This window comes from Thermomyces dupontii (assembly GCF_041956625.1).
Source record: "Thermomyces dupontii strain NRRL 2155 unplaced genomic scaffold VTN31scaffold_1, whole genome shotgun sequence".
NCBI classification, from domain to species: Eukaryota; Fungi; Ascomycota; class Eurotiomycetes; order Eurotiales; family Trichocomaceae; genus Thermomyces; species Thermomyces dupontii.
Window position 1 is genome coordinate 2,585,585 of NW_027192307.1, and position 24,075 is coordinate 2,609,659.

Sequence of the window (24,075 nt, forward strand, 5' to 3'; positions counted from 1 at the left end):
TTTGACAGCGGTCGGGACACACTCAAACGAGCTCTTGCAATGTCGAAGACAGCTGCTGCCCAGGTCCAACTGGACAATTTCCAGGACATCTTCTCCCTAGAAGGCAAAGTTGCAGTTGTTACGGGCGGATCGCGAGGTTTAGGCCTGCATGCTGCCAGCGGGTATGTCTGTCACCAACTGCATTTCAAGCTCATGTTTATCAATACTAATCAAACATTAACATCTAGACTTCTCCAGGCTGGTTGCAGCAAAGTATACATTAGCTCGCGCAAGGCCAAAGCATGCGACGAAGCTGTTGAAGCGCTGAACGCCTTGCCCAACAAGCGGCCAGGCGCAAAAGCAATTGCGGTGCCAGCCGATAACTCCAAGATGTCAGAGCTGGACCGGCTGGTCGCAGAGGTCAGCAAGACCACCGACCACGTCGATATCCTGCTCGCGAATGCGGGCGCCACCTGGGGCGAGTCTTTTGACAAGTATCCCGAAGCTGCGTTCTCCAAGGTGATGGACCTGAACGTCAAGAGCGTTTTCTATCTTATTCAAAAGTAAGACCCTAGTCCTACAACGTCATGCCCAGCTGGCTGAACATCATCGTCCAGGTTCACGCCTCTCCTTCAAGCAAAGGCAACACAAGAGAACCCATCCCGGGTCATCATCACCGCGTCTGTTGCTGGTATTGGTATCGGGACTATCGGGGCTAACGGCACCTACGCATACTCCGCGTCCAAGGCAGCAGCTATCAGTATTGCGCGGACGCTGGCCGTCGAACTGGGACCTCGCCACATTCTCACTAATGCGATAGCTCCGGGCTTCTATCCCACTAAAATGGCAAATGGCTTGCTGGAGATCCAGGGTGGTGCGCAGACTGTTGCCTCGAAGTCCCCGAATGGACGGCTAGGAAAACCGGAGGACTTTGCCGGTTTGGTGGTGTTCTTAGCAAGCCGTGCGGCAGCACATATCAATGGCGCAACGATTCGAAGTGATGGAGGGATGCTGCTGTCTGGTCAGAAACTTTGAGCCTAGTTATGTTACAGAAATACTATTGATGCGGATTCCGGGACAATCCGTCTTTCTTGACGACTAGCTCAGGTCACAAATACCTAGGTACTATAGCTAGAGTTTCACTCTGAACCATGCATTTTCGGCCTTGTCTAACGTACTTGTGGATTATTTACTAGAAAAGAATCCTCCCTCCTTTTCAAAAATCTCCCCTATTGCCTGCCCGGCATGCAGCACATGCAGATCATGATACCTGGCACCAACCAGAGTTAGCCCGATTGGAAGCCTCTTCTCTCCCACAAAGCCGGGCAGATTAAGACAAGGGGCGTGTAGCAGAGTCCACGGTTGACAGAATCGTGCATCGCCGGTATATTCCAGGCCTTCAGGTGCAACATCCGGCACACTCGGAGTGATAATAGCATCATACTGGACGGCAAATTGGTCCCAGATTGGACGCAGACGAGCAGACCCGTCAAGGCTATCGAGCAATGCCTGACGGCTGACCTTGGCGTGGTTCTCGACTTGCGCCACAAGGAACGGGGCGAGATTGGCCTTGTCAAGTTTGTATTCTTGTACACGTTAGTCGTGACGATCATCTAATCCAAATCACGTCAAGGGAACTTACGCCCGAGGAAAGCGGATCTACCCTCTCCGTTCATGATGTTCAAATGCCACTGGGTGAGATTCTCGAAATCCCTGTCTGGCCATTCGATCTCTTCAACCACAGCACCATGCTTCGCCAGTAATGACTTTGCCTTCTCCCAGGCAGCAACTAATCCCGGCCCAGCGGGAACCAACGACCACACATGTGTTTTCAGGAAGCCGATCTTCGCGCCTCGAACAGAAAACGGCTCTTCCGGCACAGGATGATCGTCTTCGAGTTGGAAGACCTCGGCGAGAAGTTTCAGATCGTCAACATCTCTTGAAAAGAAGCCGGGTGTGTCGCAGGTGATGGAATACTGTGCCAGACCCTCCCGTGAAATTGCACCCCATGTCGGCTAGTCGTACCTTATTTTTTAGTATATTGCCCGCTTTGCTAAATCTGGGGATTTTTGCTAATCACCTTGAATCCATATACCCCTGTGTATGAAGCCGGCCGCACCACACTGCCTCCCGTCTGCGTTCCCAGGGCAACAGGAACCTGGAAATCAGCCACCGCAGCAGTGGAGCCGGAGGATGATCCACCTGGGGTATGGCCTGCATTGTGCGGATTGACACAGGGCCCGCCCTCTGTCGTTGCAGCAAATTCAGTCGAATGTGTCTTGCCCAGAATCAGGGCACCTGCAGCTCGTAGTGTCATCACAGTTGCGGCATCAACAGAGGAGTTTGTCGTGCCGCGAAAAATGTTGGAGTTGTAGCGCGTAGGCATATCTGCGAAGATGGTCAGAGCTGCACATTGACCTCACGGCTGAGAAACGAACCTACCTTTGGTCAGGGCGACATCCTTGATGGCCACAGGAAGGCCATGCAAAGGACCACGGGCGGATGGGCATACTTTGTCCAGCTCACGGGCTTGAGCCAGAACATATTCCGGATCAAGATATGCCCATGCATGCACTACTGGATCTCGCTGCGCTATTCGAGAGAGTAAAGCTTGGGCATACTGTTCGATTGTGATATCGCCCTGCCGAAGGCCTCGCAAGGCCTCCGAGGCGGAAAGGCGCGATAGGTCTGACATGATTTCTATGTGATATTTTCCGGAATCAAGCTTGCGAGAGTCACGTAGAAGCGGAGAAACCCCGTGTGTTTTATCTACGAAGCAATCGAGATCTGAGGTTCGGCTCAGTACTTGTACTTGCTGACCTTGTACGTGAACGGGACTGTACATGTACTGTATGTATTCTGCGCCGACAACGGAAACCGGCAATCATCCGACTGAAGTGTGGAGAGGTCGGAGATAGCCCGGAACCATCTCCGAACTCTTCGGTACTCTTACGAGTAAATATTTTTTGGCTCCAAACTCACCATCTTGACAATAAAATGGATGTACACATGCTAGTTCCATGACATCACAAAGTAGGCTCCCTACACGTGCGAGTACTATCTACGGATTTCGATCGTAAATCGGAGCATTTGATTTGGTGTGGCTAACGGAGTGTCTAGCTGTCTTGTGAGGCGATTTTCGGAGATGAATCCATCATCCTGCAGGAGAATTATACAGGACCAGATAAATCACATTAATCAGAGAACTACATCAATTGGTATAGAATCAGATGTAGCACGTACCATGACTTGTCCAATTTCATTCAATTTTTCGGCTGATCATCCTTCAACATGAACTAGGTTTTTGTCAGCTTGAGAAAACCGCCTGGATAAACACAAAGAACTCACAAAAAATCTCGCTTGTCCGATGCCTCCATACTGTGTCGAATCAAAGAGATCCTCATCCACAACCTTCAGGCCTGCCTTCTCGTAAACTGGTCGCCCAGCCTCGGTGGCCTCAATATAAATTGGCAGTTTAGCCCTTTCCGCGTACTCAAAACCCCACTGCAGCAACATTTTCCCTATTCCACGACCCTGATACTTGGGATGCACTATCAGGAGATCCAACTCCACCCTCTTTCGCAATTTGGTGACACCATCAACACCTTGGCCGGGCTCTGGCCGAGGGAGACCGAGGACCTCACGCTTCTTGCGCAAAAGCAGAGTCCAAAAAGCAGCCATAGCGTCCACCCGTACTTCGGGCACCCCCGACGGGATACGGCCCTTGACTTGCTCGTCAATCGGCTGGGTCAATTCCTGATCATCTTCGTAAATTGACCAGCACGCACAACCCGCTACCTCAGCCGTCTCCGAATCAATGGCTTTGAAGTTGAATTTTTGTCCCGACTTCTTGCCCTCTTCCTTCTGCCCTTCGAGGTCAGCGAACAGTCGTTTCCGTCTGTATTCGCCTAGATGCCGCCGAGAGGATTCAGAGATCGGCAGAGTGTAGAACATTTGGTTTGTGGATTCGAAGGCATCCTTGGCCAAATCAACGAGGAGCGTGCAATCCTCGACTTTGAGAGGCTCTTGGACAAATGGCATTCTGATCCGTAAGGTGTATTCGGTGCAATTTATTTGAAGAGATCCGGGAGATTCGTGAAAAGGGTACTAAAGTATTCAATAGCTTGGAGGCTGAAGAACGTTGTTGTGGTCTGAAGTGCTCGTCAACGCAACCAAGACGCTAATTTAAACGATTGACTGGAGAATCCATACGATGTTGCAATTTTGTTGCCTACTCCCTAAAGCGGATGCTTACGTCTTCGGCATGGAGTTGAGCATTCAAAATAAAATCTCTAATATGCTATCCTCGATCATCTGAATAATGTGAGCCCAAGTGATTGATAAAGCTCAACGGTCACAAGACGAAAACACAAAGCACTCTTCTTCGATACTCCTGCGAGTGCAGTTCAGCAGCGAGTCTGGATAGTAGCCTCGCCCCTCAAGAAATTGCCGTGTCTTTCCTCTGGCTCAGATTACCCCGCCAGGGATGCAGGCAGCAGATCACAGTCTACTATTGAGTCATTGAGAGACCGTACAGAAAACTCCGAGTTTGGTTACCTATTTGGAGTAGGAAATTTTTCTTCTCACAGTGCCATATGTTGGTTAGAGGACGCCTCGAGGCATCAGGGTTGAAACCATCAGTCCGAGTTTGTGGATTTGCATTTGATCGCCAACTACAAGAGAAAGGACCAATGCCTGGAATCAGCACGAATACAAACATAAGTAGTGATATTATCAGATTACTACCTCGGTAGCTAGCTAGAGTACGTTCTCTGCGACTGTTATGTGATCGTCACATGCCCAAATCCTCGGGCGCTGATAATGGTGTTCAATATGGTCTAAGTAACTTCGGCGCGGCAAAATCCGCCCACAGTCCTCCCGACAGATTGGTTGGGAACGAAACGAAGAACGACTGGAAAAGGGACAGCGAAGAAAACTGACCAACCTGGCAATGTAATCAGGATCATTACGGTGGCTCCAATGGAGCGAAACGCCGTGGCTCAGAGTTATAGGCCGTTGACAATCAACATACTACTGCCCTTCGCTTGGCGACCAGCGCAGGCTGTACTCGGCACATGATAACTGTACCACAAAGGAGGGGGCAAGCCCCGACGCGGGTGGATCGGTCTCAGTCGTCTGTCGAATCCTGATCCTATGCAGGAGTTGCAGTTCCCGTAACACCTGTAGAGGGCACCTGGCGTTTTGCATCTCGCTGTGTAGAATCCTACAAAAATGTTAGAATATACCACGTCACAAATCCAACAATCACAGCCGAAATGTAAGACGCCCAGCAACGCTGGTTCCCCTCGGTATCGGCTCCAAAAACTTACGTCGAGCGCGTCGATGCTGCGTTTTGTGGCACCGGTCTCGGCCTTTTTGACGACCTTCTTTTTCGGTCGTGTGGGTCGTGTCTCGCCGGGTTGGAAAACATCATCCGGCAGGTCGAAGCTTGTGCTGTTAGTTGACTGCCACCATGATTGAGGAGATACTTACTTTCGAACATGAGTGATGCTCAGATCGTTGATACCTACCTGGAATCCTTGCCAGGAGGTGCACGTCGACTTGAAAATCTGCGCATCTGTCGAGATGTCAAGGGACTTTGACTGACCAGGCTCCAGCTTCAATTCCAGCCCGATGTAGAATGTCGTTGTGTAGATCACACGGCCATTGTCGACGTTTGTCCGGGAACCTTCGCTGTCTTGGACACCGTTCTGTGCTGCGTGATTGGTCTCCTCACCAGCCTCTGTCTTAAAGTCATGCACCTGATACGCAGTAGAACCGTTTTTGACTGCCTCCGCCTCCTTCTCGTCCTTAACAACATGGACTCTTTCGAATCCCTTCGGAAAAGGATGTGCTACTGCAATCATTGGTTTTCGATCCAGCGCCCCGACGAGATGCCTCAACTTCGACTCCACAAGGCCGGACCAGGTGGCTTGTGCCTCTTTCGTCTTGCTTGAGGAAGTTATAGAGAGGTAATATTTGTAGTCTTGAGAGAAAAACGTGTGACGAGCGAATAGATCACTCCACTTCAGTTGCTTCATGAAGATCTTGTCCACAATGTCGCCGCCACGCTGAAGCTCACGAAGAATAACGGTCTTTGTCGAGAGCGAGATGTTGTGAGTCGCACACATGGAGGGGTACGCCGGAGTGATGATAGGCATGAGATGATAGCGGTCCCCATGGTAAATCTGCTCCTGTCAGCATCGCAAGACTCGCGCCCCCCCGCAGACAAACCAGCCAGGCGCAAACCCTCACCTTTGGATTCCAGACTTTCAATTGGAGAGGGCCATCGTCAATGGGCTTCAGAAGAACGGGTTGGGGCCAAGCCCATCTGTTCATTATTCGAAAGAACTTGCCGACGATGACAGACCCAGTAGCCTGAGGATAAAGCTGGCATACGCGCGCAACTAGCATTGCCCACGCGACGCCCCCTGGAAAACCCACAATATTTGAGTAAATAGCACGTCCTACAGGGCATGTCAGCAATGTCACCTCTCGTTTCATACCGTGAAGGTACTGACGTTGTGCCCACAGTTTGATCGCCCGGAGCGCAAGACGAAACGTCTTCTGCTGCGGGACCAGATCAAGAATCTGGTCAGTTACCCGCGTCCCGTTGAGAGATCGTACCTCCCTCTCATCTAATCCCCTCAAACAGTCATTGTTTTTGAGGTCGATGTTTTCCGGAACAGAAGGAAGCATCAGTCGCGCAAAAATGAGATCGATGTTGATACCGGCGTACTGAAGTTTGATAATAGGCACATAAGCATCGGGAACAGGAGTTAGTTCCTGGATATTCCCAGGGGGAGCCATTCGCTCGAGCGTTGGAGGAAAGTGGGCAAAGAAGTCTTCGATTTGGACATGCTTCGGTGCGACGATGCAGGTATCGATATCAGATCCTGGACTCTCATTGTTGGCATCAAGTATGCATGTGAGCACCTGTCGACACTCACCAGGTCCGTAAACGCCGAGGCGATAACTTCCGAACGTGAACAGGGCGCCACCTGCTGCTTCAATAGCAGCAGGGGACAGGCCCTTTACACGGCCAACTTCTTTAACAAACTCGATGGTAACCTTTTTGAGCAACTGGAGCGTTTTCTCTCTGTTATATCTTCTTAGATACTGATTGTTCGAGGTATCCGCGAGCAAACGATCTCACCTGCGCTCTGTCTCTTTTGGACTCTCATAGTTGTTTTGAGCAACAAGTTCTTCGGTAAGCTCCTTGTCGGCCGCCAATTCTTCTGCGGTTGGGAGCGCCATAGAGATCGGCGGTGTGACGCCCCATTGTCGTGGTTGAGAAGCAGCCATTTCGAGTCGCCTTACGGAAGATTCATTCAGCCCTTCTTATGTACAGAACTCGTCGGCAGTCGCGCGGATGATTTGAGATCAGAACGACGAATGAAAGAACAAAATGAAAGAGACAGTGCAAAGAGTGAAAAGAGAATAAGAGGAAGACAGAAAGAAGGAATGAAATACTATCTTGCACGTCAGCGCCGCGGAAGTGCAGTTGATGATGAACACAAAGCGTTTTCGCGACTGCTGGAGGAGAACTTGCAACCTGAATCTTGGAACGAACTTGATTGGCTGAGCCCCTTAGTCATCCATTTGCCTAGGACGGACTACGAGTAGGGCTAGCAGTTTCCATTGCAAATCATTGAAAATACAGATTAATTTCATCAGCAATACAGCTTCTAACTATGAAAACTTGCTTGAAATTCCTCATTCGCAGGTCAAGCCGTCCAGGAAGTTGAAATTTGGCCGTCACCCCACCCCGATCCCCACTGCTGCCACCAAGGCGGCAAGGCCTCAGGCACCGCCCCAAGAAAGCAGAGCGGAAGTTCTTTGAGTCAATATGTACTCCTGTACTACTCATACTGACCATCTCAATGATGTTCACTTGGCCTCGGATTTGGGGTTCTCATTGATCAAGATCGCAACAGCGCCTTTTACTCGAGTCTAGATTCCATGCAGGCTTGGGATAATCACAAGGACGACTAACTACCGGACGAACACTCTAGTTATCCCTGGAATCTCATATTGAGGAAGGACTCAGTATTGTACAATAGGTTGGTTAGGTACATGTAGAGGTAGGTAGGTTGGCCTACTTGCACTTGAATGTCTCCCAGGTAGGTAAAACATGACGGTGCTGAGCTGCCTGGACCAAGACATTACGTGGTATTGGAGGTGTTGCAGGCTGAATGATTGAAGAAAGTGCTCAACCATCGCCCTTGCAATGTTCATCACTGTAAGGATACTCGCCTCGAGTCCAATGGTACTACTTATCTGTTGGACCAAACCATATGCCCAAGGGCGAGTGGACTAACGGACGGCCATCTGCATGATTTCTCTCGAGTCTCCTTGCGAACTACGTTTTCCAAATCAACCATGAGGCTTAAGCAAACATAATCTGTCTTTGAGCCAATACTCGATGAATCACACCAGAACGACTATATGCGTGAGGACCTTGCGAGATGTACTATGGTAGGTATCAAATACCTTCCCCTCAACTGACTGGTGCAACACCACACCTTCTACCTTGAATTTACCGACCGATGGTCTAAAAGCATCATGGCTTCCCCGACGTACACTCTACCGCCCCTCCCGTATGCCTACCATGTAAGTTCATTGTCTCTTGACTGCAGGGGAAAGCTCGCTGATGTCATTCCCACCGATCATTAGGCTCTAGAACCCGTGATTTCGAAACAGATCATGGAGCTGCACCATCAGAAACATCATCAAACGTACATAACCAACCTTAATGCCGCTCTCGCAGCCCAAGTGGCTGCTGTGCAAGCAAATGACGTGGCGCAGTTGATTTCGCTGCAGCAAAAGATCAAGTTCAATGGCGGCGGTCACATCAACCACTCGCTCTTCTGGAAGAATCTTACCCCGCCAGGGTCAAAGGAGGCAATTATCAATGCCGAAGCTGCACCGGCTCTGTACGCTGCCATCACTGAGCAATGGGGCTCGCTTGAGGCGTTTATCGATGCGTTCAAGGTTGCCTTGTTGGGAATCCAGGGTAGTGGTTGGGGCTGGCTTGTTAGCAAAGGCGGTCCTCATGCGAGACTGGATATCGTGACAACCAAGGACCAAGATCCAGTCACCGAGCCAGATGTGCCTATCTTTGGCATTGATATGTGGGAACATGCATACTACCTGCAGGTACGTTGCAATCGAGTGAGTGCTCAGGACGCCCCTTGCTAATCACAAGCAGTATTTAAACAACAAGGCTGGCTACGTTACTGAAATCTGGAAGGTGATCAATTGGTCTGTGGCAGAGGAGCGATACAAGAATGGTATTGCCGCGGAGAAGATTGTTGGTCTAAAGGTTGCGGTCTAAGCGGTCTAAACGTTTCCCATACTACGCCATGTGGCGTAAAGATTCCGGGTTACGTACATTTCACATAGCGTTACTTACAATGAACGAGGCTGAGTGCTTATCGCTTACACAAAGCATCATTGTCATGATCTTCAAAAGCCTCCACTTCCTCATCGCATGCTAAACAGTCGCTAACGTATCCATGGTGATGAGCCCTCCACCATTTCTCGAAGCTCGGGTTCAGCGTCCTCATCTTCAGTCATGCATTCGAGTCAGCGCGGCCAATGAAAGGATAATAAAGTACTCTCTAGGCCCTACAGCATTCGTAGACCACCGATGAGTCAATGACATTCAAGTGCCCTTCTGTTCATTTGCGCCCTCGATCGTCGCACGGCCCTCCTCGTCGAGGCTCTCAATTCTCCCCTCACCGCCCCTCTGGCGTTCAACAGCTAGCAATCGGCCCTCTCTGTCGTATCGCTTTTCCTCGATGACAGGTTCTTCGCCCAGGGTGTGTGTAAATGTTCTCACGGTGGTGTTGCCCTCGTCATCACGATACACCCTTTGCGCACTGTGTTTGCCCCAGTCTCGGGTCGTAGTTTCGCCATCCTGGGTGGACGTTACCGACGCTGAGGTACTGTACTCGTACGAGCTGTATTTGGTTGTAGCTGGCATGATGAGGTGATGATCCTTCAAGTTCTTCCCTAGTATGAAGTGAAGATGACACTTCGAGTATGTCCAAGCTACATGTTTTTATACTGCACTTCCTTGGGAACGAGCCTCGATCATGCGCTGTGGACATCTGACATCAAGATGATGCTGTTGTGCTTGGCACTCATCTTTTATGGAAGGCGTTGAACCCCCTTGCGATTGTTCGACTGCGAAGATAGGTAGTACTACTTCTAGAGATACCGATTCGAAAAGGAAGACAGGTGCCTCTAGGCAATAGAAAGCCGAACGAATCAGCTACACGCCAGTATTCTGTCACTGCAGTTCTGTCTAAAGCGATCAACTGGCATCGATAAACCGAAGTTGGGCAAACGAGAAGGATTGGGGACACTGGTCACTGGGTGACGTAACGTACAAAGTCCGTATGAAAATACAGTACGGAGCACAGTAGGTTACGTATCTAGCTACTTACCTCAACGGGTTTAGCTATGGATTGTATGTATATACTGTAAACTAATACGAGTTTGGAAAGTGAGTGGGCCGTTCTAGAATCATGCAAGAACACATTTTTAGAATTAAAATTCAATGAAATTGAACAAGTCTCGCTTCCTTTGATGATCAGACCATCATCAAGAAAAATGATCATTCAGATCTGCGATCGCCTGGCCCAGGCCCTTGGCGGGCTTCACGGCGAGACCTCCCCGACGTCGAGGAAATGCGAGTCCAGAGGCGCATCCGGCTAAAAATACGAAAGGTGCTTGGTCAAAGCATTCAATTCTGTCTCAGAGGCTTTGACTTTGGCATTGGTCTCGGCTTCGGTCTTGGAACCCTGGGATCAGCCAACGGTGCTCCTTGGGACTCGCAACCCGGTGATTACTCCGTGCGCTTGGGAGCTTTTTCTCAATTGCTGTCAACACCGTCCCTGAAAGCCTCGCCCAGGACCGTAGTGCTCTTGCATCTGTTCACGTCGTCGGTTCTCATGGATCTCGCAACTCATCCATTTCAAAGCTTTTGTTGGTTTCCTTCCGCGCCATAGCGCATTGATTTTCCCCGCCCCCGGATTTCCGGACTGTCACGCGCCTTGATGCTGTTGGGCATATTGGGATCCATGGTCTGGCGATAGTCATGGGCAGACCTCCATCCAAGAAGAAAAAGGATGGCGAGTCGCAAGGCCGGCCCATCCGCTTTGTATCCAGCGATGGCCTGCCGCAAACCAAGCGGCGTCGGATAAACGCGGCGTATGTGCTAATCAAAACTTGCGCAGACGACCTGTCCACTAACTTCATGTTCCTGCAGATGCCTGACGTGTCGCAAGCGCAAGATCCGATGTTCGGGCGAGCAACCAGGTCAGTGCGACCTGACCCGTCAATTGACCGTGGCCCAGTCTTCCTGACGAAAGTTCCCAGTGTGTAAAACGTGTATCGATATGAAGCATACCTGTCTCGGATACTCGGAACCGGACAAGCCTCAATCCGCCGAAACGTCATCGAGCACCGCTCTCCCGTCGAGTAGATCTGACAACGAGGAGAAAGCCGCAGCGGCTCGTTTCACGGTGGCAACGCAAACAACTAACACCTCGGCGTCGAATGTGAAGTCTCCTGACGAAGCTAAGAGTTCGAGCCTGCAGTTGCCCGCGGCCGATGACACACTCTCCAAGGCCAACCAGGGTCAGGATAAGGCTCTCGCCATGGAGAGTCCAGTGAGCAGTACGTCGGTGACCGTAACGGGACCGTAAGAGACGATGCTCAGAGTTTCAGGTCGTTCCTCGCTAGGCTTAAAACATCGAACCCACGTCCCATACTTCCGGTATTTTGGGCCCACGGCTATTGTCCCTGGCTTCAAGCAAATGGTGGACCGCCTTGCTCCTCATCGTAGGTCAGGCCAGCTAACAGAAATCAGGTGGTACGCGTGCGAGATGGGAGAAAGACGAATCACTCCCAGTCTTCCGGTAAGGATAGCCCGGCATTCCATTCCGGATAACATCTGACCCCGTGGACGCATTCCAGGTTCCCTACCATCACTGCGCAGCCCGCAACTCAAGGACCCTGAGTCCTCGGTGGCTGCCGCATTAGGTGAAACGGGCCAATCGAACACCATTCCTTTTTACGACCGAGACGATGGCTTACCGACGAGTAATCTGGTAACTCATCTGTGCGAGTTATTTTTTGTCCACCTTGGCTGTAGTTTCCCCTTTCTACAGCGCGATCGCTTCTTGGTCGATCTGAAAGAGAAACGCCTTGACACGATGTTGGTGGATGCCGTTTGTGCCTTGGCAGCTCGCTTCTCTCCTCATCCGCTGCTAAGTTCCGCCCAAGCGCCTAGTATAGATGGCAGTGAGCCACAACAGGATACGAAGCCATCGAGTCAAGGTCAACCATTCGCCCAACGTGCGATGAGCGCGGTGGTAGATTCATTATCCTGTCCGACGCTGTCCGGTGTTCAAGCGTGTCTCTTACTTGCATACGAGGAATTTGGTTGCTATCATGACAGTGGCCTTTGGATGTATCTGGGAATAGCGATTCGAATGGCGCAGGATCTGGGTATGCAAAAGCTTCAAGGCCTGAAACACAGGTACGGGCGCACAGGCTTGACGCCAAAGGCCATCATCAGTGGCCAGGCAGGGAAGTTGGGCCCAGACGACAACGAGGAAACCGAAGAGAATGGCGATGATGCTACCACCAGCTCATCCGAAGAGAAAGCCTTGGAGCGGGAAAGAGTAGACACGTTTTGGAGTGTCTTTTTCCTCGATCGCGTCATCTCATCGGGAACAGGGAGGCCAGTTACATTGCGCGATGAGGACATTGAACTGCGATTTCCACTGCAGTCAGAGTCCAAACTCCCGAATGGATGGCCGGCACCTTTTCCGCCTTTGATTCGGATCATTCACCTCTATGGTCGGGTAACCGACTTGATCAATGGGATAGAGGACAATAATATAGATGAGGACACTCTCAAGCGTCTCGCTGCGATGGAGAGTGATTTAACAGGTAATTGTGTCTTTGCATCGTCAAGGTATAGCGATGCTAACGGCCAAAGGCATATACCAACGGCTGTCGCCGAAACTCCATTTCAACGCAGTCAACTTCCAAGCCTACGTGAGAGCACAAGAGGGGACCAACTTCATTCTCCTTCACTTTGTACGCTGCGCCCTCCTTAACTACTGACGCTTCGCTAATCAAGTCACAGTGGTTTCATACGTTGATCGTTCTTTTGCATCAACCGACACTTCTACATGCCTTCGGCGGCCGAATACAGCAATTATACCCAAACAGTCGAGAGTTGTCCATGTCGTCAGCGAAAACAATTGCCGATATTTTGTCCTTCTCGGAGCTCATTGACGGCAAAAGTTTCATTGGCAATCCTTTTACCAGCCAGCCAATGTACATTGCCGCGTGCGCATTTTTGATGGAGAGTGCGTACTATTCGTCTCCATCGTCTCGATCCGGCTCTCCGCCCGCGCATGGAGGGGACCAGAGCAATGAGATCTCTGTTCCAGAAATCGACCCTACCAACGGGTCAGAGAGAAAGTTGACCCCTAAGCATGTATTACTGGCTTCGGCTGCAAAGGAGAACTATCAACGATGCTACAAGGCGCTGAAAGCATTGGAAACTTACTGGGAGGGCACAAGGTACATTCTCACTGTTCTAGACCAGAAAGCAAAGGGAGTCGGTGATCCACTGTTGTATACAGCAGAAGAAATGGAGAGCACCTTCAATGTGGCACCTTCTCCGGCGCATGCAGGCCGTCCACCCTTGACGAAGCCTCCGTCACAGCCTTCGTTCGATAGACAAACTAGCCACAAAGCTGACGAGACGGGTGCAAGTATTCAAGAATCTAACTCAACTGATGCCCGGTTTCCCGGGATCGATCCAAGTCATGGTGAGTTCCTATCAACCCCGCAACGCAGCACTTCTTGGGCGCCGCTAATGAATGCATTGCAGCAATCGGATGGGCCCTCACCGGTGCAATCAATTCATCGCAACCCAACCTCAGCCTGTTGTATCAAATGCCTGCGCCGCCGGTGAATGATAAACCAACCAAAGAGCAGGGACAAAAACAAACTCGTCAAGGTTTCTCGGCCTCCATCCAGACCGGAGCACCTGGTTCGAGAGCTCCATTTGGACAAGCGTCGGCATCGTATTCCCCAGACACCACTGCTTCAAGCACGCCGAAATATCAAGCCATCGCGCCTCATGTGGACGGATCTCGAGACAATCTGATGATGACAGACACCTATGCCAATTCCGGCGATGTGGCCTACAACGACGTGCCAGCAGCGCCTGTAGCTGGTCCGTCATCTCTCAGCTACGGGATGTCCGGGGGTGCGGCTCAAACTCTTCCCAGTCACCCTCCAACGTACGACGTTCCCATGCCGCACATTGGCACGTATGCTGGTGGCACAATGATTGGAAGTCAGGATGTCGACGTCAATCACCTCCAAAACCAGGGTGCATTTCCTTTCTCATTCTCCAATGAGTTTGTTCCCTGGCTCGAGTATCTGCCGCAAGACGTGCTCAGCTATTTCGGCGATCAACAGCAAGGGTATACGACGCAACTGACGAATCCGGATCAGGACAACCAGCCTGGTGAACATCAAACTTCTCAATAATGCGCAGCTGCAATGAGTTCTCCGTGTCAGCGGGCGTTCTGGGTCACGACAACAATGTAATAGTCCCCGATCACCGTGATTGGATATCATGGATTTAGTGATTGGGCATGGTACTGTACATCACAAGCCTGTATATAATACACTGATACTACTACCTATATTCACACGAGTGCAGAATTTCCAATCGCTGTAGCCTTATACAGATCATCAAGCCGGTAAGATTGGCTGAAGAATCGAGGAGGCAAACTGTACGAGCTGTCAAGGTCGGACTCCGGTATCTCCCACCTGCAGAGCCCCACCACAGGGTCCCCGGAGATTCTGCATCAACAATGGAGCTTGCAGCGGGTAGCCCCGAGAACCACGTACATACGATGGCGTCATTCGAGCCGATGTTTGTTGGAACGTAGTTCACAAGTACTCTAAGCATGTCTTCAAACCAGCGGCGTCTCAATAATCCAGCCGAGCCGTCCGGCATCCGACAGCGGGATTCCGCAGCAAAAGTCTCCAATATATATAGAGTTGAATCCCACCCGGCACAAAAGCCCTGGTCTCCAGCATCACGATCACTCGATTCGACTGCAGTATTTCTACTTGTAGACCGAACAAGCCGGAGCTGCTCATCAAACGGTCGCCATCCAAAATGTCGTACAAGAAGATCGCTGTCTTTGGCGCGACTGGCCAGTTGGGTCGTGAGAGTATGTCAATTCCGCATCCTTGAATTGTTCTCGAACTGGTTCTTGAGCTGATGCCATCTTAGTTACTCGCGTCCTGGCCGAGGAAGGATTTGAAGTTGTTCCATTGTCGCGACAGGAAACGGTCCGTTCACCGACTTTGATGATTTGATCTGTCCTTGAAATAAGTAACAACACGCTAACTCGAAGTAGACTGTTGCTGGCATCCAGACACAGAAGCCAGACATCAGTCTCGCCGGTATCGATGCAATTGTTTCTACTGTTGGTACGATATCCTCAACGTTATAAAGCCTTGGGACAATCTGGTAGGTAGTAGTCCTAGTTACTGATACGCGCTTATCTTTCAGGACCGGCCGGCTTGAAGGACCAGCTGGAGTTGATCCGCCGCGCGAAGGCGGAGGGGGTCAAGCGATTCATCCCGAGCGAATTTGGCATGGACCACCGAAACGTGGATGCTGAGTTCTTCAAGCCCAAGGTCGAGGCGTTTGAGGCTGTCAAGGCTGCCAATTTTCCCGATGGTACGGGTTGAATATCCCGGCTTTCTCTTCCTTAGTTTCCCCACAGTCCACTCTCAGTCGTGCTCTAAGCATAACTTTCTTCTTTCTCCCCGCAAACCCTTCTGTTGTCCCCCCACATATTGCATATGTAGTCAGTTTCTGACGGCACAAAAAACTCCAGGCTGGACTGCCACCATCAACGGGTTCTTCGATTCTGTCCTCACCTCGCTCGTGAAATGGGATCTCGCCACCTCGACCGCCAAGATCACCGGCAAAGGTGAGACCAAGTACCCATTCGTCCTCCGCTCGGATATCGGCCGCGTCCTGGCTGAGACGTTCCGCAATCCCGCCGAGTACAAGAACCGCTGGCTGGCGCTGGCGAACGATTGGCTCTCGGGCAAGGATATCGTGGCCCTGGTCGAGGAGGCGACCGACAAGACTCTCACCGTGGAGCATGTCGAGGCGGATCCGGCCAAGACGCCGGTCATTTTCTTCCTGGAGAAGAAGGACGGCAATGTGTTTGATCCTTCGTTGCAGACGAAGAACCTGCCGGTTGGATTAACCGATTTCAAGACTCATGTGAAAAGCCTGCTCTAAAGCTTAAAAGGCCTGGCCCATTGCGGAAAAGTTAGGGTTAGCGCTGTATGGTCTGGTCCCCGGGCGCATGGAAATAAGTCTGCAAGCTTCTGCAGTCCAAAACCAGGATCTCTGGGATTGCCATTTATGTTTCGTTGTTAGGCTATTTTACAATGTAGGAAATGCTTAAAATCGAGAGACGTCACTCCCAAACATGCGGTTGATCATCCATCGATAGAGAATCCTCGACCGACTTCGCCAGCTCATGCCCATGCTCAAATAGGCTAGCTTCCATACCAACCATGCCGTTCGACCCGTCAATCCTTCCGGCAGGTAAGGATTGCGTCGTTTGCCCGATCCTGCGGGGATTTCCTCATGAGGGATCTGCATCAATGCTTTCGAGCTGCCGATATATGCCAGAGAGCCCATGTTGTGGAACGAGAACCCGGGTACTTTGTCGAGATCTCGCTTATTGAATCTGTCGGCCAGCCATTTTGCTTCCTGTGATGTTGCCTGCGCCGTTGCCGGTGGTGCTCCCGTCTCGGGCATTGCATTGTCACCGATGGCGAACACGTCTCGGAGCACCGCCGTCTGGCCTTTGTCGTTTTCCAGCTGAAGACGAAAGTGCCCGTCGACGAGCAGTGCACCGATCTTGGGAGCCTTTTTGACCTTCCAGTTTCCTTCTTCGGAGGATATCCCGTTGCTGTTTTCGTCGTCTCCCTTCATGACGGCTGAGGATGACGGGAAGTCGTCCACCTTGTCCAAGGAATATTTGATAAATTTGTTCATGGCGTTTCCTGTGGCCCAGACACACATGCCAATCCCAACATCGCCTTCCTCTTTGGTCCTCAGCGTCAGACATCCCTTGGGATCCATCTCATGCGGACCCGGCGTGTTCGGTGGCCCCCAGCGGAGCGATTCCACATGGTGCGACGTCTTGATGTTGATACCTTCTTTCTTCATCGTGTCCATCGCATACTGCGACAACGACTTGTCGAACATGCTCAGTACCGTCGGTGCGATATCATACAACGAAACCTGGGCCTTGCCCTTGACAGCCGGATACAACTGCTCCATGTCATCACAGATGAAATCCCGCAACGTCGCGGCCAGTTCCGTGCCCGTCGGCCCCGCTCCGACAATGGCAAAATGCAGAAGATTTCGCTGCATCTCCTCGTCCGTGTTGGGGAGTACGGCGAGCTCGAAGGCTTCCCTCACTCGTCGCTTCACGCGCTTGGAGTCGCCAATATCTTTGAAGAACAGCGCATTCTCCCGCACGCCCGGTGTCTTGAAAGTTTCGCTAACGCAACCCACCGCAATGACTAACTTGTCGTAGGGAATCTCAAACAGCTGCCCTGCTTCCCACTTCCGTTGATGTTGCTGACCTTTGAACTTTCCCGTATCCGGACCCTCTTCGAACTTGCGCTCCCCTTCCTCCACTCGCGGTGACTCGGTGACACCGCTCTTGACGATCGTTGCCTCGCAAAGGATCGTCTTGCGTTTTATATTCACCTTTCGGGCCGCCGCCTGGATATAATCCGTCCGACCGTGTCGATCACGCATGGGCTCCACAATGCTCGAGAAATCGAGTTTTCCCACCGCCGTCTCGGTCAGTAGCGGCGTGAAGACGAAGTACGATCGTGGCGAGACCACTGTGCATTCATATTGTTTGTCGGACAGTTTGCGCGAGAAGACATATCCTCCCCACCCGGAGCCCAGGACAACTACTTTCTCCCACGGTGACGTCTGATCGCGAGGAGGGATGGCAGCCGATCCCTTGGCGCAAACGGCGTCTTCTTCAGACACGGTGGCGAACGATCGGGCTGAACTCCAGTCATTGTAGTTCTGGCTGCTCTGTAACCTTGCTGCTGCCGACGTAGGTATCCGACCATGCTTTAGAGTGGCATCGAAGAGCGAAGATCTGCAGCGAATGCACCACTGCGTACTAGTAACATGTTGGGATGATATCGAGACAGCTCGGAATAGTGCCATGACTGTCTGGACCGTATTACCATTCGTTTCCGCATGGCTTTTCACCAGATAGGTAAGGTATATACCTGAGATTTCTTTCCTTCGTCAGCTTAATAGTTCCTGGTTGTGTTGATAGCTTGCTGGTCTGTAGGTAATCATGACCTCATAGCTCGATGAATCGATTAGCGGCTTGATCACTCTAGTATTTGATCACTTTGTTCCGACTTGAGCACAATTCACATCTGTTTCACAAGTCAATTGGCTTAGCGATTTGTATGGTTAGTAGCTTGTAGTTTTGACAGCTGTTGGTCTATTAATGGATGCTCCGTAATGTACAGGCAATCATTCTCCAGGGCCGCATAACCCTAACCCTAATGCCGTTCTCCAGTCTCATATTGCTTTGTTAAAAGAGCGAGATAAACCGTCTCCGGACAAGCCATCGCTTCTCCATTGTCAAATGTTTGCTCAGCATGATTTCAACGGACTATCGGTGCACTTGGCTCAGCACGTTCATTAAGAGGCAATTTGCGAATTATGAACATCCATTCGTTAGTCCTTGGTCTATCGTTGAAACTATTATATGATTCATCATTTGTAAATCGTACAAGCACCATACATATTAATCTAAATGGTTGGCCGGTTGTGGGAATTTCACAAAGTTGAGGTTGACCCCTGCGGTCATCAACAGCACTCCAATGACCATGAACGGGAGGCCGATGACTATCCCACCCACGCTCATCCCGATGTGAAAACTGGCAGAGAGTAATGGCTGATGAGTCAGTTTCCCAATCGTCTCGCTCACGCCCAACGCCGAGTACAACATCCCGGTATGACCTGGCTGGACAAAATCCGTGGCCAAACTTAGGACGAGGGGCACAAAGCCGTGGCCAAGCGAGAAGATGGTTAGGCCTAATGATGGATATGTTAGCGCCAGATTGCCGAAGCTAGAAGGATACGCTGTGCAGAGTACCTAGAAACATCATCCATGTCAAAGGCGACAGGCCCGTGATAAAAGAGCCGATAACCAGGCATATGATGCTGGCCTTGGCTAACCACATATCTTTGCGGCGAACGTTCGGGTCACGACGGATTAATTTCGACCTGATAGAGGGGAGAACACAGCTCAGGAGAAACAGGTTGACTAGATTGCGGTACCAAAGTAAGAAGCTGGCCTGTCAAATATGTCAGTCCTACACTCCAAAGAGTCAAGACCAGCAACATACTTGGGATATCCGCCATCCGTATCGCTTTGAGATGTATTCCAGAAAGAAATCGGCGGACTGGTCATACAGGTGCCCTATCGAGAAAAGCGCCAAAGTTATGAGCAACGACCTGGACGCCCACAGAAACCGCACATCCCGTAAAAGCGAAACTACTGCGTCGACAAATTGCCAGAAGCCTTTCTTCGGCACGTCCGCATATATCACAGGGTCATCCTCGTCTTCCGGCTCTTCTTGAATCAGTGTACCCTCCAAGGCGGCATACCGTTGGCGGCGCAGATGAAGAGTCTCCGGTAGCAACAGCGCAAGGGTGAGGATGGCCATTACTAAACACACCAAACCGAATCGCGCGGGCCACCAGGGTTGAATTTTGGTTAATGCGGCACTGGCGGGGGACACGATCATGTCTGACACAAGTGTGACTGCGTACAGCCGAAAAAACCTCGATGCCCTAGTCCTCCTAGTAAGTTCCGATTCTGTAGGAAGAGCGAGGCCACGGAACACACCGTTTCTCCTCCGGAGCGATGTCAGCAACCATGGTAAAGATCATGGCGGTCGTGACAAGTCCGCCGCCGCCGATTAGGTAGAATATCGTGGAAATCCATGTCAGTCTAACAGGGAAAACATTTGACCAAAACACTGAATCAGTCAGTCACGAATCATCAGATCAAACCGCCTAGGACATACGCATTGCCTGAGTCCAGAGAGCACCCAACATAACTCCCAACAACGCCAGTGCAAGAACCATACGCCGACCATATCGATCTGATAAGATCCCATAAGCCACACCCAATAATATCCCCGGTGCAGTATCCAACAACCGCTGCCACTGGATCACCGACTCTAGCCTGTTCTGTACCGGATCGACTTTGCAGTCACGACCCAAGGACCAGCTAGAACCATAGTGCTGTTTGCAGCTGGATATCTCTGTCAGTTTGACGAGCGGCGGCTCGAGCAGTGAGTTCGAAACCTTCAGCAACGCGAAGATGATCAAGCATATGCGCCAAATGCGTTTGTAGGAGTGATCTGACGTGGTCGAGGCAGCGGTGTCGGGGACAGGGGACAGCGTCGGCGATCTTCCCAACTCTGATGAAGCCGCTGGGTTTGGCGGCATCGTCACCTAGGAGCTTGACTCAGTGAGAGGTGACAGAGTGCCCGATTCGAGACGAGGGAAGATCTTGGGAAGATAGACCAGATCGAAGGCACGACTGTAATCGATAAGGGCCGCCGCATTCCGGCCCTAGCCTAATATAGTATAGTGCCGGAATGTGCCATCTATGAATTGGCAAATCAATGCGGGGATCAACAGCGGGTGCTCGGGGGGAGTCTCTTATCGGGGAATGCTTATCTCAGCAAGCCTGCCATTAACACAGTTGACATCAGAGGCCACTGGATATGTGCTCATTTTTGAAAAAAGAGACAGCAATTGTTGACTTCTTTTCCAACTGATAGCACTCCGTACCGATTGCCAAAACCCGAGAAAGTTTATTTCTGATGGATATCCAGAAGCACAGAGGACGGGGGCCAACTGGAATCTTCGATATCACCATCTCATTTCACCAGGCAAGTGGAAGAATTAGTTGTTCTTGTCCAGTTGCTATGGTTGTTGCCTTTCCGCTACCATGCTAGCTAGCTGACCTTTGGGATTGCTCCCACATCTCCTTTGCAATTATATCCCTTTTTCGAATCATCAGATTGCCGTCATAGTCATCCACAATGGGGCTGGTCTTCCATGTCTCATCATTGTCATCCTCGCCCTCAGAGTCCCCATCCAAGTCCAACCCCTGCCGTTGATTGATGAAGTTATGGACTGCTGCCAAGGCGAAAATCAGATTAACCTGCGTTCGTACGGAGAATCCTTCTCTTGCGGTTCTCAGCAAACGAAATCGCCGTCTGAAGAGTTTGAGAGTGCGATCGATTACACTCCGCAGTGTGGCATGGCGAACATTAAATAGCTCGCGGGGATTAGCTGGCGGGTGCACAGTCTGTTGGGTCTCCTGCGGATGATAGCTGACCTCTCGATACGGAACCAGCAGAAACCGTGATTTGCTGGAAAAACCGGCATCTGCAAGAAAATAGCAATTTGAGGGAAGGCAAAATGTACTGTCCTTCTCCCTTGCAGTCAAGAAAACACGGCTGTCTTGCGTCGAGCCCTCCATACCGGCAAATATATACGTGAAATTCATGTCAAAGTCACAAGCAGCCAGAACATTTTGAGAAACGACGTTTTTTGGGTTCCGCCAAGCAGGGTGTTGATTGGACGTCGCAGTAATTGGAATATAAATCGCGTCCAGAGCCCCGAGACAGCCCTTGAAATACGGCCAAAACTCTGGGTTGTCACAGAGCCTTTTCTCACTATATGCAAACGAAGGTATCCGAACTGTGTGTCGGCATAGTACACAGAGCGCATCTAACACTTGATGAAAAGATCTATTTCCTACCTTTAGCAATGAACAGCTCACTCCTTCGCAGTTTGACTTACGTGGATATCGTTTCCAAGGAATAATTGAAAAGTTCAGCTGCATTCCTATAGGACGCCGCTCTTGTGGTGATGTAAAGGAAAATGAGGACCTTCTCATCAGGAGTCAACCGTCCTCGGCGGCGCTTAGATTTCGCCAGGTCCGTGTTCTCTGTCAACCAGGAAACCAGTTCGTGAAAGGTCGAGGGCTCCATCCTCGCCAGGCTCTTGATTCGACCGGGCCCGTCGCTCATATCCAACGACTCGCGTTCTTCGGAGGGAGTTTCACGCAAAGGTTCTGATGACACACTTCTGGCATCCACTGAGTCGAGAGAGTCGATTTGCTCGAGTATACCAATGACCGCTGTCGCCACAGCCTTCTGCTGAAGGAAGTAAAAATTTTGCAATGCCTTCAGGCGTTGTTCGCCTTGCAGATCACTGGATTGTCCTTGCTCGTCCATTTTTGCCGCTTAAAGCAAAATAGCTCCGCTGTAGGTCTCTGAGCAGTTTGCCATGAAGCGCAAGAATAATACAGCGTGCAAATGGTGCAGTGTGACGGTAGAGCCTCTAAATGGGAGGCGCGGAAGCTCCTGCAGGCTTTCACCCTTCCAAGCTAAGGGCACTTCGCGGAATTGGTTGAATCAAAGAGTATACTTGCGTACAGTAGGTAACCCAGAAATATGTCCCTTTATCGAGTTATATCGGCGCGTATAGTATCCCTTACTTGCGAATGCCGTTGTTTGGTGTGTTGATTGAGAAGTAGCTAGCAACAGTCTCGCAAAAAGAACTGGGAATGTTCGTCGGAGCAAGCAACTTGGTCCAAGAGTTGCTCGGAGAGCTGCCAATCCACTAAACCTATATAGGCATTAACTAGTTCACTTTACCATTTACTTACCTAAAGCGGTTTAGTCAATCAATGGCCTTTCACGCGTTGGTATGTATCACGTGATTTTCTCGTTTGCCAATCAAATCAGCTTGATCCATAGAGTCCTTGGACCAATGGAACTTGTTTCCGTAGCGAAATTGCCTGTTTGGAGAAAGCCATCTCCACAGGGGGAAAATGATCTGCAAGCCAGCAGCCACTCATCGATCATAGGCAGGACTTCAGCCTCCAATCCCAAACCGGTGTAAATTGACAACACACAACACACGCACTCCGTGGCATGATTGTACACGTACTTTGTGATAAACCATCCCGTTAGGCTAGTTATCGCAGTTAGAACGACTACGAGGGTCAATACTCGATCAATCCGTCTTGGGTACCTACAGTACTCTGTGGTTGGGTGCCGTCGGGGCTGACTGGCCCCAACTCACCAGGCATACCCAGGTTGGACACAGCTTGACAGCGTCTGGATATGCATGCCAAGCGGACAGCATATGGACGCGATTGAGCTGTTTAGCGGAAGAAAGTTTGACGACCTGTTAGTGTGGGCAGATCGACCTCCATTCCCAATCGTCTTTGCGGCATGAGGCTGGGTGGGCCAGAGTCCTGCATATCACTGCGCCGGGTACGCCTGCATTTTGCATGATGCAACAACCTATGAGAAACGTCTTTGACGTTGCCCCCAGAGTCCCAGTGTCGTTCCTTGCGTTTCGAAGATCCGGATAGTTGGCAAGGATGTGGGATCGACGGCATCCCCAGCGGCCCAGCCTCTTCTTCTGTCCATGATTGTGTTTCTTCAGCTTCTACATACTTAAACAACCGTAAGATTACATACTCACTGCAATGAAATGCAGAAATATGATTCTGGGTTTCATTCACGCTTTTGACTTCAAGGACTTGGTTGACCAAGAGTCTAGACGCATTGTCTTTGTTTCAATGGACGAGAAGCCTTCGGCCGTTAACATCTGACCCAGATTGCTCTTTTTGGGCCGTCTTTGTTTGGAGTTGTGAAAATTAGCAGCACCACGGATTAATGGACTCGCAGTCTTCTCTCCAGCCGCCTAATCGCCTCGCAACAGTCCATACCTAGGGCACAGGTTTCAGAGTTTCCTTCTTCCCGTATCCTCGAGAACGACGAGAGCACCTTACGCACCAGCTCAACCGTGAGCCATCGGTACGTCGATCTGTCGAACTTTTCTTTGTCGGT

General features: G+C 50.8%; 10 protein-coding genes across 10 annotated transcripts; 4 read left to right on the forward strand and 6 right to left on the reverse strand.

The window, feature by feature from the left end:
• Positions 1-39: 39 nt before the first annotated feature.
• On the forward strand, positions 40-1,014 carry VTN31DRAFT_978 (uncharacterized protein; the record flags this gene model as incomplete). The annotated part of the gene is made up of 3 exons (XM_069408541.1): positions 40-161; positions 228-542; positions 597-1,014. The coding sequence occupies 3 exons, from the start codon at positions 40-42 to the stop codon at positions 1,012-1,014; spliced, it is 855 nt and encodes a 284-aa protein (XP_069263834.1).
• A 150-nt stretch (positions 1,015-1,164) lies between these two features.
• Positions 1,165-2,674, reverse strand: VTN31DRAFT_979 (uncharacterized protein; the record flags this gene model as incomplete). Its single annotated transcript, XM_069408542.1, has 4 exons — positions 1,165-1,565; positions 1,622-1,994; positions 2,060-2,367; positions 2,422-2,674. 4 exons carry the CDS (start codon positions 2,672-2,674, stop codon positions 1,165-1,167), a joined length of 1,335 nt encoding a protein of 444 aa, XP_069263835.1.
• A 568-nt stretch (positions 2,675-3,242) lies between these two features.
• VTN31DRAFT_980 (uncharacterized protein) lies at positions 3,243-4,020 on the reverse strand (the record flags this gene model as incomplete). The annotated part of the gene is made up of 2 exons (XM_069408544.1): positions 3,243-3,275; positions 3,328-4,020. The coding sequence occupies 2 exons, from the start codon at positions 4,018-4,020 to the stop codon at positions 3,243-3,245; spliced, it is 726 nt and encodes a 241-aa protein (XP_069263836.1).
• Positions 4,021-5,131: 1,111 nt separating this feature from the next.
• VTN31DRAFT_981 (uncharacterized protein) lies at positions 5,132-7,284 on the reverse strand (the record flags this gene model as incomplete). The annotated part of the gene is made up of 7 exons (XM_069408545.1): positions 5,132-5,203; positions 5,310-5,427; positions 5,473-6,167; positions 6,235-6,446; positions 6,501-6,875; positions 6,930-7,078; positions 7,136-7,284. The coding sequence occupies 7 exons, from the start codon at positions 7,282-7,284 to the stop codon at positions 5,132-5,134; spliced, it is 1,770 nt and encodes a 589-aa protein (XP_069263837.1).
• Positions 7,285-8,544: 1,260 nt separating this feature from the next.
• Positions 8,545-9,316, forward strand: VTN31DRAFT_982 (uncharacterized protein; the record flags this gene model as incomplete). The annotated part of the gene is made up of 3 exons (XM_069408546.1): positions 8,545-8,592; positions 8,656-9,138; positions 9,191-9,316. The coding sequence occupies 3 exons, from the start codon at positions 8,545-8,547 to the stop codon at positions 9,314-9,316; spliced, it is 657 nt and encodes a 218-aa protein (XP_069263838.1).
• A 1,770-nt stretch (positions 9,317-11,086) lies between these two features.
• VTN31DRAFT_983 (uncharacterized protein) lies at positions 11,087-14,571 on the forward strand (the record flags this gene model as incomplete). The annotated part of the gene is made up of 9 exons (XM_069408547.1): positions 11,087-11,199; positions 11,258-11,307; positions 11,368-11,667; positions 11,719-11,810; positions 11,861-11,909; positions 11,968-12,948; positions 12,998-13,098; positions 13,148-13,841; positions 13,904-14,571. 9 exons carry the CDS (start codon positions 11,087-11,089, stop codon positions 14,569-14,571), a joined length of 3,048 nt encoding a protein of 1,015 aa, XP_069263839.1.
• Positions 14,572-15,211: 640 nt separating this feature from the next.
• VTN31DRAFT_984 (uncharacterized protein) lies at positions 15,212-16,357 on the forward strand (the record flags this gene model as incomplete). Its single annotated transcript, XM_069408548.1, has 5 exons — positions 15,212-15,266; positions 15,329-15,387; positions 15,456-15,528; positions 15,611-15,781; positions 15,942-16,357. The coding sequence occupies 5 exons, from the start codon at positions 15,212-15,214 to the stop codon at positions 16,355-16,357; spliced, it is 774 nt and encodes a 257-aa protein (XP_069263840.1).
• Positions 16,358-16,522: 165 nt separating this feature from the next.
• VTN31DRAFT_985 (uncharacterized protein) lies at positions 16,523-18,328 on the reverse strand (the record flags this gene model as incomplete). Its single annotated transcript, XM_069408549.1, has 1 exon — positions 16,523-18,328. One exon carries the CDS (start codon positions 18,326-18,328, stop codon positions 16,523-16,525), a length of 1,806 nt encoding a protein of 601 aa, XP_069263841.1.
• A 598-nt stretch (positions 18,329-18,926) lies between these two features.
• On the reverse strand, positions 18,927-20,641 carry VTN31DRAFT_986 (uncharacterized protein; the record flags this gene model as incomplete). The annotated part of the gene is made up of 5 exons (XM_069408550.1): positions 18,927-19,216; positions 19,278-19,479; positions 19,531-19,978; positions 20,034-20,166; positions 20,215-20,641. The coding sequence occupies 5 exons, from the start codon at positions 20,639-20,641 to the stop codon at positions 18,927-18,929; spliced, it is 1,500 nt and encodes a 499-aa protein (XP_069263842.1).
• A 511-nt stretch (positions 20,642-21,152) lies between these two features.
• Positions 21,153-22,446, reverse strand: VTN31DRAFT_987 (uncharacterized protein; the record flags this gene model as incomplete). Its single annotated transcript, XM_069408551.1, has 2 exons — positions 21,153-21,957; positions 22,010-22,446. The coding sequence occupies 2 exons, from the start codon at positions 22,444-22,446 to the stop codon at positions 21,153-21,155; spliced, it is 1,242 nt and encodes a 413-aa protein (XP_069263843.1).
• Positions 22,447-24,075: the final 1,629 nt, after the last annotated feature.